The sequence below is a fragment of the Bacillus rossius genome, chromosome 13 (assembly GCF_032445375.1).
Source record: "Bacillus rossius redtenbacheri isolate Brsri chromosome 13, Brsri_v3, whole genome shotgun sequence".
NCBI classification, from domain to species: Eukaryota; Metazoa; Arthropoda; class Insecta; order Phasmatodea; family Bacillidae; genus Bacillus; species Bacillus rossius.
Genome location: NC_086340.1, coordinates 4,561,184 through 4,575,442, shown reverse-complemented (window position 1 = coordinate 4,575,442; position 14,259 = coordinate 4,561,184). Strand labels below are relative to the sequence as shown.

General features: G+C 35.9%; 1 protein-coding gene across 4 annotated transcripts in view; it reads left to right on the top strand.

Annotated features, from left to right (window-relative positions):
* LOC134538131 (zinc transporter ZIP11) overlaps positions 1–14,259 on the top strand; it is a 140,663-nt gene that overhangs the window by 441 nt on the left and 125,963 nt on the right. For 2 of the 4 annotated variants that reach the window (XM_063379167.1, XM_063379169.1), the window contains exons 2-5: positions 3,270–3,504; positions 3,614–3,688; positions 3,789–3,977; positions 6,297–6,366. In XM_063379167.1, the coding sequence (XP_063235237.1) occupies positions 3,312–3,504; positions 3,614–3,688; positions 3,789–3,977; positions 6,297–6,366 (527 nt within the window). In that variant the 5' untranslated portion in view covers positions 3,270–3,311. Of the gene's footprint in view, positions 1–276; positions 555–3,269; positions 3,505–3,613; positions 3,689–3,788; positions 3,978–6,296; positions 6,367–14,259 lie in introns of those variants that run through there. The other 2 variants (XM_063379166.1, XM_063379170.1) reach the window with 2 other exon arrangements.

The following is a 14,259-nucleotide window of genomic DNA, read 5'->3' as shown; positions in this document are numbered from 1 at the left end:
TGCAGAAAATATTAAAATTTACTGGTAATAACATATCAAACATTAATTCTATTAAAAATCAGAAGAAAAAAAACTATATTACAGTTTTTATAACTTCAGCAATGTACCAACTCCGTTCACTATGACGCAAAATTTTGTCAGTTCTGTCAAATGAGCCTTTCAATACTAAATAACCCGAAAAGTATTAAATTCTTGCCCAAAACACTACTACTTCGCAGCATGGGTACTGGATATATTTTGTTATTGAGTATATGAACTTTGCTTTCTAATGTTTATATTTACTCTTACTCTTCAATTGTTTTGAATAATGTTGGGTAAAGGATGATCAATGTAGAGGTTATGTCGTGATACTGGTAGAGTTAATATTGTCGGACTTCTACAGAATTTGAATTGATAGTAGTGCTTTTTAAATCTTTTACGTGTCTTAGTGAAGGATCTTGCAAATAATGTTGCGAACATGTGGTGCAATAACACAAACCCTTATAGGTACTGCATTCACTTGGGGCCTAACTGCAGCCGGGGCCGGTTTGGTTATATTTTTTAATGGAACTCAGGTAATTTTATAAAAATAATCAGGCAATTGTTTACTGTAGGAGCGCCACTCTAAAAAAAATCAAACACCGGAAAATGGATTTATTGAGTTCCTTATTTTATTTATAACTAAAATATTCAGGCGATTTTAGATATTTTCAAAAACTTCACATGTAATTAACAATTTTACGTCTGCAATGGTTGAGACCTGGTACCCAATAAATACTATTTTAGCCATATGTGAAAAACAGTAATTTCTAAAGTATATATTGTGAAGTCAATTTTTGTGTTTTAATGGCGTAGCCGAAAGGCCTGTTGTTTACTTGATACAAGTTGTAATATGATCAGGTTGATTCTATAATATGATACCAACAATTGAGGTAGCTTAATAAGGGGGAGGGGGAAGGCAGGGTAAGTGAATGATGTCATAGGAGTATACGAATGAGAAAAATAATTTAGACCCACCCGGTTTACTCGATTTGGTGATAATGGTATATACATTTTTTAATGTGTAAAAAATGTAGAAAAATTTTATTCTTGGTATTGTGAAGTAAAGTCCCACCTGGTGTACTCTTATTGGGCGATACTGGTATTTTAATCTTTAATAGTGTGACAAATGTAGAAAAAAATTTTTTGATTGTGAAGTAGAGTACAGTTCTACCTGGTGTACTCTATTTGATACCAGTAATGACATCATTAAATGTGTAAAAAAAATTTTCTTCTCGGTATTGAGAAGTAGAATACAGCCCCACATGGTGTAATCTATTTGGAAATCCAGTATTTAATTATGTTAAAAATTTGAAAAATATGATCAAAATGGTGATACCAGTATTTAGTTGGTAAAACATTCCTCAATTTCAATGAAATTTGTTATTGGTATCGTAATGTAGAATAGCCCCGGGAAAACAATAATTATAAGAAAATGACGTAAGTGAAAAATGTTGAATAATATGTTCCCAGCCCAAAACCCCCATATTCCATGCTTGTCCCGAAAGAAAGTAGGGGTAGTAATGATGTAAGAGATGCCATCTCAGTTACCTCATGAAAAATGGTATTGTATTGCATTATAGAATAGTCCCTTATTATCCTGTGGTTTGCCACCTTATTAAGGCACAATTAGGGTGGGAAATAGATTAGGGCTGAAAACAGTCTTGGACCCGGCCGTAACATACTGACATGAAACATCTGTGTCGTTAATAAAACAGCCTTGCTTATGCTGTATTCGTAAGGCTCTCTAGAAAAATCAGAGGATCATGTTGACAGCTCATATCAAGTAAACAGGATCAGGGATTCTGTAGTTGAAAACAGTCTTGGCTACACTATTAATTTACTAAACAAAAATATGTCACTATATTTATATTACAGGTAATGTTAAAATTAATTTCCCATCATCCTTTAACCCCCGAAAATACCATCAAACATTTATCTGGACTGAAAAATTTCAGCGGCTGAGTCAACACACAGACAAAAGTAAAATGGTAAATTGCATGTGAAGTTTTTGAAAATATCTGGATGTCCGTTTTTATTATAATTTAAAAAAAATAAAAACTTAATAAACTTATTGTTAGGAGTTTACCTTTTTTTTTTTTTTTTTTTCAGAGTGGCTCCCTTATAAAAAGATATTTCCAGCTAATATAATTTTGAAGCCTACTTATTTGATCAATTTTGTCCTAGTCAGAAACTTTTTTTAAGCTCTTCTTGAAGGAAATAAAAAATTTTTTTTGTACATTTCAGTAAATTTTGTGAAGTTTTTTTGAAAGAATAGAATCTAAAATTTGTAATTTTAGTACTACAACAATGCTTGATTGTTTAGAATTATTTTTAATTTTTTAATTTTTTTTAATTTTTTAACTAGAATGTTATATTGGGGAGAACAATAACAAGGCAATTAAATTTGTGGTGCTAAAATTTTCAGAAACAGGGAAAATACTTTAGGAAAACTGTTAAAATCACCTTAGCACAGAAATAATTTTATCATGGGAAACAATCTTACTGATATTGATAACAAACGCAGTTTTAATGATGATGCAGGTAGGCAGGTTTGGCTCCTACATTCACTCCGCTTGTTCTTTAGATTTTGAAACTGGTGTAATCCATACACCACTAATAATTTATTTAATCTGATTCAATTCAGCATATTATCCCTTCTTAGTTGAAATAATCTTTTACTTACAAAATTGTTTATCCACTCTCAGTATTTTGTGAGATGCACACAAAAAGGTTGCACAATTTAAGAAACAGGAGCACAAGAAAAAGAAGCTTTATAATGGCAATTGCACACATTGACATTTGTTGGAAAAAAAGTGTGGCGCACTATGAATTTGTGAAATGTTCAGATGATTGTTCAGTATCATAAAACATAGTAAAGTGATAGAGAGCGAACTCTCCCACTGAAACCTGTACCACATTTCACCTTTAATTCAAAACCAACTTCGTAATTATTTAATTTTTTTTGTTATTATTTGTTGGTTACATACCTATAACTTTTATGTGGTGCTGTTAATCAGAAAGACTGGTATGATATTGTGCCTGAAAACCCATCATAATGTTGGTATATTCAAGTACCAAGTCAGCATTTTAAGTTCAACATGTTCCATTGACTTGTGTATTAGCGGTCATTTAAACTGAAATATTAAATGCAATACAGTTTGTGTTAATTATGTTAAGGTTAGTCAATGTGATGATGTTTTGCCCATACGTGTGATACTGTACGTTATGATTTTCCTATTTATTTCCAGCAAAAGCTTTTGGATGCCAGCCTTGGGTTTGCCGCTGGTGTGATGCTAGCTGCCTCCTATTGGTCGTTGCTAGACCCTGCTATAGAACTGGCCGAGCAGTCAGGTCTGTACGGGGAGAATGGAGCTTACGCGTTCGTCCCAGTTGCTGTAGGATTCGTAGCTGGTGCAGCGTTTGTGTACGCAGCTGATCTGTGGTTATCGTTGTTGGGAATCGATTCACCCAATTTAATGAAAGGTACGTAAATAATAACTGGGTGAAGAACGACTCCTGCTCAACTGCATAAAATACATATTATTCAAGTATGATTTTATCTTTACGTAATACTGCTCCTTGTATTTTCCAGATTTAGCATCAAACAGCATTTCTCATAGGAAAAGATTATACAGTGGGGGCGAAGAGGGAATAACCACAGTTGAAGGTAGTTCTCATGTCGCTAAAATTTTAGTGCAATAAATGTTACAAACTTAAGCATTAATAATGAAGACTTAACTACTTTTTTTTTTTTAAATTTCTTGTAGGTTTTCCAGACAGCAGCTCTGTGGCCAATCATCTGCCCCGGAGAAGAACGGCTGGTAAATCATTGCAAAACGCACCACAAGAAAGTTCTTATGATGATTACGAATCTAGCAATACTTTACACTTCAGCAAGGCAAAATGGAAAAAGATGTTGCTGCTCATCATTGCAATAACAGTTCATAATATACCTGGTTGGTAACATTTTATACTAGACCTCACTTATGTATAGGAAGTACGAAAAAATTTAATAAGTAGCTAATTTTTAACTTGATGATGGTTTGATTTTAAATCTGACATCTTAAAATAAAACATTCTCATTTTTCACACAAAAGCATATACAGTAAAGTTTTGACTAACCGAGATTCTGAATAATCAGTGCAGACCTAAAGTGCCATTACCAGCAAAGACTTAAAAACATTTGCTGGAGGGCCTAGAAAAAAATCTAATTAATGTCTAAACATAAAAAAAAATTAACATCAGAGATGTCATTTATGGGTTGGGTAAATCACGGAGCGACATGAAGTAATCTAAACCGGAGAAAAAATGGAAAAACATTACTCCGAACAGTGATACCACTGGGCTGATTGAAAACCAAGACTGTTTAATTATTATAACCGTGTTATCCGAGTTTTGCCTATTCTAAGTTGCAGTGGTCCACATTAACTTGGTTAATTGAAACTCACTGTTCCTACGTGTATAATGTATTTCCAAAAAGATGTAGACTTTGCTTCAAACTCTTACACATATTTTCTTTAAGAATGTCAGTGTGGGGCAAGTAAATATATGAATTATTATTGTCAGATTTTAATTTTACTTCTACTTGCACTCAGGTGCTTCAATCTTTTTTCTCAACAAAACTGGATTGTTTTCTCTCACTTTCCACTTTTTCTTCTTTTTCTAAGTTTCTTGCCATGTCAATAATGTTTTCCGCTTGTTACTCTTAGTTATACAGAAATGTTTTTGAAAATCGCTAGCCATTGTAAGTAATTACGACAAAGAAATAACTTTTCAGTTAAAATTACTAATTTTGAATTAAATCTCTACATTGCAATAACACGTATTAAGCTTATGTATATAAAAATAAAACCTATTTTAATATTCATAATTTTGAGTAATATAAATGATTTATTTTTAAATAAAAGACAGTTGTGTGAAATTAAAACTGATGCAGTAAAAAAAACACTAAAGAGGAATGTATGAGCTTATATTACACTACTGTATTTTGTGAAAGAAATTGTAAAAAAAACCCTACCTATCTAAATCTATACTGTGAAAAAATTCATAAAAACAAGTAAAGCCCTGAAACACTTGGGGAAGAATTAAGTGCTCAAAACATGGTGTATTTTAAAATGTTTGGAAACAACCTTTCATGTTCTCTGCTACAGTTTCTTAATATCGTTGTTTTAAGTCAGGTCACTTATAATTGTACTCAGTGTTTTCAAGAGCTACTCAACTGAAACCCAGAAATGTTGTAAACATTATCTAGTTGGTAAATTAAATCTTTAAAAATTTGGGTGCTATTTTTTCACACATTCAGCAACAAATCAACACTGATGCAGTACTTTTCTGGGTACAAGGAATTGTTTGATTATCGTGTTGTTCACGTTGTCAGTAAACATTTGCTGCTACCAGCAAGCACAAAGTATAGAGCGTGTCAGGAAAGGAGTGAGACTACTCATGTTGTGCAAGGAGTAGCGACATAGTGGCTTTTTCCTTCGTGTGGATGATTGGTTGTAATCTAATCAGCCCAACGTCAGTATATGAGTTTCAACTCCTTTGCTGTCATGACGTTTCCTCCTGTGTGTGTGTGTGTGTTTTTTTAGTGCCTGCACTAGAATATTTTTTTTTGTATACTTCAGACAATGATGTAAATGTAAGTTAATTTTTAGATTTTTTTTTTTTGTGGTTTAATTGTAAAAATTTGATTTTTAGTTAGTTTTGCATTGTAGAAAATTATAACATAGTTTGATCTTTAGTGGGCTTTTTTTTTTATCCAACATTTTAATTTACCCGACTTTCTGCCAGCACGTTTGTGTTGGATTAGCGGGACTATGCTCTGTTCACATTTCCATTGAAGTGAAGCTACTGGTCAAACTCTAAATGCTGATGAGTCTGCACTACAGTGCAGTCATGCTTACAGAGTAGCCTAGGTTTAAATAATCTTTGCCCCATTCTACAGTATTATTTAATGTTATTTATAGTAATATATTAAATGTTGGGAAAGCTAAGCATGTTATTTTCATGTAACGATACACATCTTTTAATATACATATATTATTTTGTGTACTTTATTGAAATGATTATTACTAGAGAAAACGTGTATTTAGATATATGTAGAGTATTTATGTCATTGTTTTAGCTTGCATGTGCTTTGCTAATGACGTAATGTTTTCATCACTCTATTGCCCAGTTCTTGTTCCCTGAGTCATAGTGGTACAGTACAGTTGAAATAGTTTTGCAGTTGAATTGAGTCACTAATAGGTATTAAGTTGTGGCAATTTCTTTTGTAGAGGGATTGGCAGTTGGTGTGGGATTTGGTGCAATTGGAAGTTCGAGCAGCGCCACATTCGAAAGTGCCAGGTATTTATACATGTGTGTGAGTGGAGAAGCGAGTGTGGGTGAATACACACACACACATACAGTGTGATAAGTCTTCAAACCAGCTTTCTATCACATCTACAGCTTATAAGAAATATCTACTCACTTTTCGCCACAGGAGGTTTACCTACGTCATAAAAGCAACGTTAACTTCCAAATTAATTTTTCCTACTTTTAGCAGTTTGAGTTGGGCTTGTGTTCTAACTGGGGGCAAAACAATTGATATAACAGAATAAATTACAAATATTATACAGAACAACATTACATTTTTGTAGCTTAGCATCCCTTCCCCTTTCCCTTTTATACAGAGAAGTGTTCAGATCAGCTGTGCAAAGTATGAGTCTTATGTTATTAGCTGGTGTCTTCCTGCAACAGTTGATGGTTGTTACTTAATTTACTGTGAAAACCAATTTCCTTTTTATCTAAAGGGATTAGAATCCACTCATTTTTGATGTGTAACATCTTAGCCCTCATTGTTAAAATTGATGAAGCAATTTGGAATTTTTATTTATTACAATTTTCTTGGACATGCGGCATTCCAGTTTTGAACTGTTGGTCATGAAAAAAAATTCAAGATTGAAAATTAATAATTAAAATGAAAACATGAACCTACACAGAACAAGCCAAAATCAGATGATGTGAAACAGATTAAACCCAACGATGTACCTAAACAGGTATTATGGACAACACAACAACGACAGCACAGTCATACACATTCAAACAGGATATCAGACAGAATAATAATTACGTGGAAGGAATTTAGTCACTTAATCACATGTATTGCTAAACCAAAATATTTTCTCATCTGGTTGCCTGTTAACTATGTTATGTAATGGATTTTGTCAGCAAAAATATTTAATTTACCTGGCCTTTTAAAATCATAAGAATATTTTTGATATTAAAAGGCTAAATAAAATTAAAGAAATAGTTCTGAAAGAATTTGAAACCATGACACGCTGTCGCCACCAGCCCAGGAACAATTTTCAGTTATTTATTCCATTTAGTTCTCCTTATCCATACTTATCAAAAATGTTAACAATTCAATTTTGCCAGCTTGTTATGCAATAGGTTTGCTATATATATATATATGGCCAAACTTCAACATTTTTTAAAGTCAATAAGCTTAACATGTTAAATGTAAAAATAAATAATGAACTGAAACCAGGGGCGCAACAACTAAATTTCCAAAGGGTGGGGGGGGGGAATATACCTTTTTATAAAGAATCATCGATCCCCCCTATTGAAGTGGGGTCCTCCCCCGGGAAAATTTTATTTCAAGGTGGAAAATGGTGCTATTTAAGCAGTTTTATTATCTAAAAATTGATTACACAGCACTTTCTTTGCCCCCGTTTGCCCCCACTTCAAGGTTTCAGAGGGGGGGCAAATACTCTTCCCCCCCCCTCCCTCATGTTGCACCTCTGCCTGGAACAGGACATACACCTTAATTTTCAATCGTAAACCCACCTTAAGGTCCTGTAACACTATCTATCAAATTTTCAGTTACAGCACCTTCCAATATGTTGTGCCAAATAAAGTTGGAGGGTTATGAGATCACCGAAAACATCACCAGCGTAGCCATGTTTGTTTGACAAGTTAGATGACTCGAGTTTCCATAAAATATTTTGCATACAGGACAAGTTCTAAATTGTGTTGGACGCTATCTGCCAATCAAAATCGTGCCCAGTTAAAACGGAAATGAGATTCGTTTCTGTCACAACGATTCTTTAAAATGGGGAAAACACTTGGGCAATTAAAGAGGTTATATAAATGAACTAACTAAAATAATGTTAGTATGACTGTCGGATGTGAAATAATTTTATGTGTGAAAAAGAAATTCGGTTTCTATAACTTTAAAAAAAGAAAACACTGAAAATTAATTTTTATGTAACGATATTATTGTGGATTAAATTAATAATTTTTACAAAATATAATATACATAAAATGCACACAAGATCTAAAATTCCGTCGAGCACTGTGACGCTTATTTAATTTCAAAATTGTGATTAAAATTGTAAATTTTTGGAATGGCTCAGGCAAAAAAAAATAATAATCTTTGATCTTTGATGGTGTGACACGATTGAAAACATTCGCGGTGAACTGCGCAGAGAAATTGCCCGTGCGCAAATATTGTAATAGGATAATATGGGAAACAGACAAAAAAAATGCGAGACATGTTGTTCAGCGAACCTGGCGGCGTGGACTGAACCTACGCTTTGGAAACGGCGGTAAAAGGCATTGAAGTGTGTTTGGTGCTATAAGATGATGGTTCTATTTGCGAATAAATAAACACATTATTATGTGAACAGTAATTCAGAATGGCCGGAAATATTTGTGCGGTGTTTGGCTGCAAAAATTACAACGTTACTAACTGCTCAGTCTTTTTTCAGATTTCCAGCGGACCCAACGCAGTAAGTGTTTCGCGTTTCGTGCATTCACAATTTTAACACCTTTGTTTTATATTTTTGTCTCTTATTATAAAGTAATTATTTATTATAATTCCTTACCATTCTTGTAACATGATTTGTTTGCAGCAGTTTCTTTCGGTTTAATTAAGGATTTTTATTTAAAATGCAGTCACATTTTCAGGTGAGAAATTAATTTCATACATACAATTTACTTCCGTTACTAAAACTAGTTGTTCTTGTTTCCTTAAAAATAAAACAGCTGGAAAACCAATTAGATACTACATGCTACTTGTTCAGTTAATTTGATAGATTATATTTTGCACATAATTACATATCTATTTGTGACACATACCTTTAAATAAAGCCTGAGAACATCTCTGTATGAATAATAGCATTAAATTTGTTTGAATTTCTAGTTTTGGTAAAAACAGCATTGTGTAAACATGTTGCCTTTAATATGCACGTAAAATTGAATTACGCGGGGCTTTCTTCAGTCCACGCCGCTAGAATGCGCTGCAGTCTGGTGTCTCGCGCTTCGCCAATGCTAATTGGCCGGAGTTTCCCATATTATCCTATTACAATATTTGCCGTGCGCGAGTGCCGGAGTGGAAGTGGTTGCGAGCTCCGCTCACAGGTAGCGCTGGCGGCGCGGTCGTCGGCCGGGAGCTTGCGCGCGCCGCCGCTAGATAGCGCGCGGAGCGCTCCCAGCCGGCGGCCGCTCGTGGTAGGAGGTCTGCATGAATGAAACCAGCCGGGTGGGCTGCGGCAGACCCGCGCGGCCTGTGAAGTTGGTGGGGGGCCCAGAGGGTGGCAGGGAAGAAAGGAATGCCAACCCATGAGTTGTTTGGTGCCCCGAGGCGCCGGACATTCTTGTCATATCTGACCTCACCTTACCTTACCCGCCAGCTTGGTTTACTGCTGGAGGAGTGAATACGATCACGCGGTACTACGCACTCGGAAAATATCTGCCCCTTCTCCATTGTTTCGCAGCCGCCGGATTGAGAATAATCAAATATTGTAACGATATGTGAAACTCGTAAGAAATACGCGAGACAAGTGATGTCAGAGAACCTGGCGGCGTGGAGTGTACATATATTTATGAACAATGTATTTTAAGTGTGCGTGAATAATTAATAGAGGTGCCATCTAGCGGCGTGGAGTGAAAAATAGCTAGAAAGCATTGCAGTAAATTGTCTCGCGCTATTTGGCCAGTATCCCATGTTGTCGTATTACAACAGTTGGAATAATTTCACTGGAGTACTGTAAAAACGGGTTGAAAATAAACAGTCCGCCCAAGGAATCTTCATAAACAAAATTCTTCAATCAAAATTCCTGTATGTTATTTAGACTTTTTTCTGTTTACCCAGTTATACGATAGTTCCTTATTCTAAACGTCTTAAATAAAACTTTTTTTTTTTGCTGTACATTCACGCAAGATTTATACTTGTTTTTTGCTCATACGTTTTTGCCTCGCACAGCCATATAAGTGTGATTACCGTGAGTAATAAATGGCATTGCGTCTGCATAAGTGAAAATGAAAATCTGCATATTGTTCGTGGATAAAATGAAGTTCATTACGGGAAAAGCAAGCCTGTATGTGTTCCCACGCCGTTCTGCCAAGTGTTCTTGGCCTCGGGAGTGCTATGTATGTAACATTACTTTTTTGCGTGGTTCCCGGTTTCCACCCCCCCCCCCCCCCCCCCCCAACCCTTTTTGCAAGCAATTTTTCTCACGACATAGAAGAATCCGAAAGTAAGTAGTGACTATTGTAGTATAAGGAAGTAGTGCAAAAATTTAAATATTTTGTTTTATATAGACATAAAATATTACGTGATTTGGTTGGTGAAAAATTATAAAAGATCTCTGAATAAGTCATAGATTAGATTTGTGGGTTTTGCTAGGCCACCGCGGGAACATTTAAAACATAGTAAATAAGCATCGCCTAAAATTTTTAAATAGTGATGGTTTCACAATATAATTGACATCTCCTGGGCCAAATTGGGTTCGTTTTCAGGGGGTGATGCTGGGGGTGGATAGAGGGTGATTGAAGTTACGAAAAGATACGCGAGATGCAAGGTAAGCTGCTGTTATTGACGCTAAGTTATTTTATACATTTTTTTAAAGTTATACTTTTTTAGGCGCGTTAATGAAAAAATTATTAGAGTGAATTTTTACGATGCGCGCGCACAATGCAAAGAAAATTTCACGTGATGAAAAAAAAGTCTACATACTAATAAAAACCGTATACGTCCTTTTAAATCTTATACTTTAGTGATTGATATTGAATACTGGTCCGGATAATGAAAAAAAAATTATTTGTTGTGAATAATTGTGTTATAAATTGTGTTTGTAAACTCTTTCAAGTGTAGCTATTTAATTAAATGAGGTTATGTTCCCGTGTGTATAATTTATTTGTATCATAAATTATTACATTATTTAATAAATAATTCTAAAAAAAATTAGAGTAAATATTTATTGATTTTCATTATTTTTATTAAAATTTATCTCGATTATTTTACTAAATGAAAAAAAAACTAATTTCATACACTTGTTTATATTCACATTGAATACTGATTATAATTTTTTTTTTAATTTGATTGAATTTATGTTATTTATAATGCAAACTATCACTTTATTTTATTTTTAATTATTATTTACATGTACAATTAAAGTTGTTTCTTTATTACGCCAAGTAATTATAATTTTTAACGGGTGTGAATAAGTGCAACCCCCTCACCTCCTACTTCCCCCCCCCCCCCCCCCCTTTTCAAATCCCCTGCAGGAATAAATTCTTGTTTCCGCCAATGTTCGTTTTGGGCTGTTGGTCGCGTGACTCGTCGCTGGGGAGTGCATTTCCGGCGATAGCAGCGGGACACGCAAGCCCTCTTACCCCCTCCCCCTGGTGTGCCTGATAAGACGTACCGAGGGCGGTGTTTCCCGATGCGCGCGCACTGCAGCGAGTCCTGAGCGATGTCTTCCCGGGGCGAGCGCTGCACCGACATCCTCCTCTCCCTCCTCCCACTTCCTTCCACCTTCCCCCCCCCCCCCCAGGAAGTGCTGCAGGGCTCGGCCTCCAAGGGCTATATATAAACACACGTGTGTCGTGTTTTTCGCCGGGCCTGCAGTCCCTTTTCCACCTCTCCTCCACCTTCCCCCCACCAAACCCCCACTCCCCACAACGGTACAACTTTTCGCGGAAGGATGCGAAGGGCGTTGCTACTTTCAAGTCTTCTCGCCGTTCGCGAATATCCTAATGAGGCCTGCGTGTATGGCGTGGGGAAAAAAAAATATATAGTTCCGTTACTTTGTTTCAGGTAGATTTCGTTGAAATACTACGTATTGTAGCCGTTGTCGTGGTGCTACTTTCGGAAAGTTTTTATATAATTTATTAGATTCATGGTCCATAGACTGCAAAACCATAGTCAACTTAAAAGTTATATAATCACAATTTTTGTGGACACGATAACAGTCGAAATTTTACATAAATCACTTTCAAACTGATACATAAAATCAAGCAGTGGACAATCTCAGTTAAGTTCGTTAATGGGCATTATCGTGAACTAGTTTAAAATGGAATACCATTTCAAAAACGCTTTATAGTTTCTAGATCACACACAGACCCTCCAGTTTAGATATATAGAGATAAATAAATAAACACTAGCAGTACAACGTCTGCCGGTCTCTTATAGTATGATTAAAAGTTATTAGAGCAATTAGAAAAAAAATACTATTAGTAATAACATTTTGAATAAGGTAAAGAATATATAATGTAATAATAAAGTATACACAAAATTAAAATATAAAATTCAATGAAAGGGTCTAAAACACGTCTTGTTGGCCTTCATGTTACGTTCATTGGCACCATGCACATTACCGTTGTGCTACAGGCACACATAACCTACAACTTTGAGACGTTACGTCAAAAATATAATAAAGCTAGTTTAATCACGACTTCTCTAAGTAGTGTTTATTTCATATTAATTTTTTTTTTAAGTTTACGGAATATATTACAAGGTAGTTTCACTATGACAACGTTTCATTTGACACATCAATATTATTGGTACGTTTCCTGGATGTCCAGAAAATCCCAACATATGCGGGTGCGTGCTGCCACACGCGCGAGTCCGCCATCTTGACAGCTTCGGCTCGTGTTTATTATCATGAAAGATAACGCAGTTTCCCAGCATTCAACACTAGTGGTACCGCCTAGTAGTCCGGTGCTCGGAGGCTATGGCAAATATTCGGGGGTCTTTTATGTCGCCTACCCGTGTTTTATGGAATTCGAGAATACTGATGCTGACGGAAGGCGTAAGCGGTAGTGACGACAAGGCGAGGCAAATGCATTTCAGAATCGAGCCCCTGCAGCCAATAAGATGGCCCGAAAATTTCCATCCGTCCGTCAAAAGCATGGTAACTTCATACTTTTGACGCGCTGACGGGTGAAATTATAACCTCGAAAAGTCATTTAGGTGTTTGCGTGTCAAATCCTATTGTATGAGAAGATATTTAACTTTATTGTTTGGCTGCTTCCAGAATTATTTCTTAACTTAGGTTTGAACACATTTCATAAGCTGTTTTTTGAAACATAAGTGGTCTTAGTCACAGCGGTGTATTCATCACTCATGGTAACTCCCTAAGTATGAAAATAAATACTAGAGTGAAAGAAAATCGAGTTTAATGAGTTATAAATGCTTAGTTTACATTATGGTTTATCTAATATAATTACATAAACATATTATGACGGGCGAGCAGATTGTTGTAAATAGCTCGGTGGTTGACGGATTGACGGGACGCGACGGACTACTGTAATTCGGGCTTTACGTTACGATTGTATCCCAACAAGGCAGTGCTTATACTCGCTACGTTACCCGACGTCTTAGTGTGTTACCTCGGAGATTTCGTTACGTTTTAAGCATGACCCTGCGACGTGAGACCTTGTCAGAGAAAATCCAAAAACTCCGTGGCACGAAGCACCACCAACTCTGCACGCGTAAGTGACGTAAATATTATCTTGATCTGACGTTATGTTTTGGTTGGAACAGACATTGGCGGAAGATCTGACATTATGTTTTGGTTGGAACAGACATTGGCGGAAGATCTGACGTTATGTTTTGGTTGGAACAGACAATGGTGGAAGATCTGACGTTATGTTTTGGTTGGAACAGACATTGGCGGAAGATCTGACGTTATGTTTTGGTTGGAACAGACATTGGCGGGAGATCTGACGTTATGTTTTGGTTGGAACAGCCATTGGCGGAAGATCTGGCGTTATGTTTTGGTTGGAACAGACATTGGCGGAAGATCTGACGTTATGTTTTGGTTGGAATAGACATTGGCGGAAGATCTGGCGTTGTGTTTTGGTTGGAACAGACATTGGCGGAAGATCTGACGTTATGTTTTGGTTGGAACAGACATTGGCGGAAGATCTGGCGTTATGTTTTGGTTGGAACAGACATTGGCGGAAGATCTG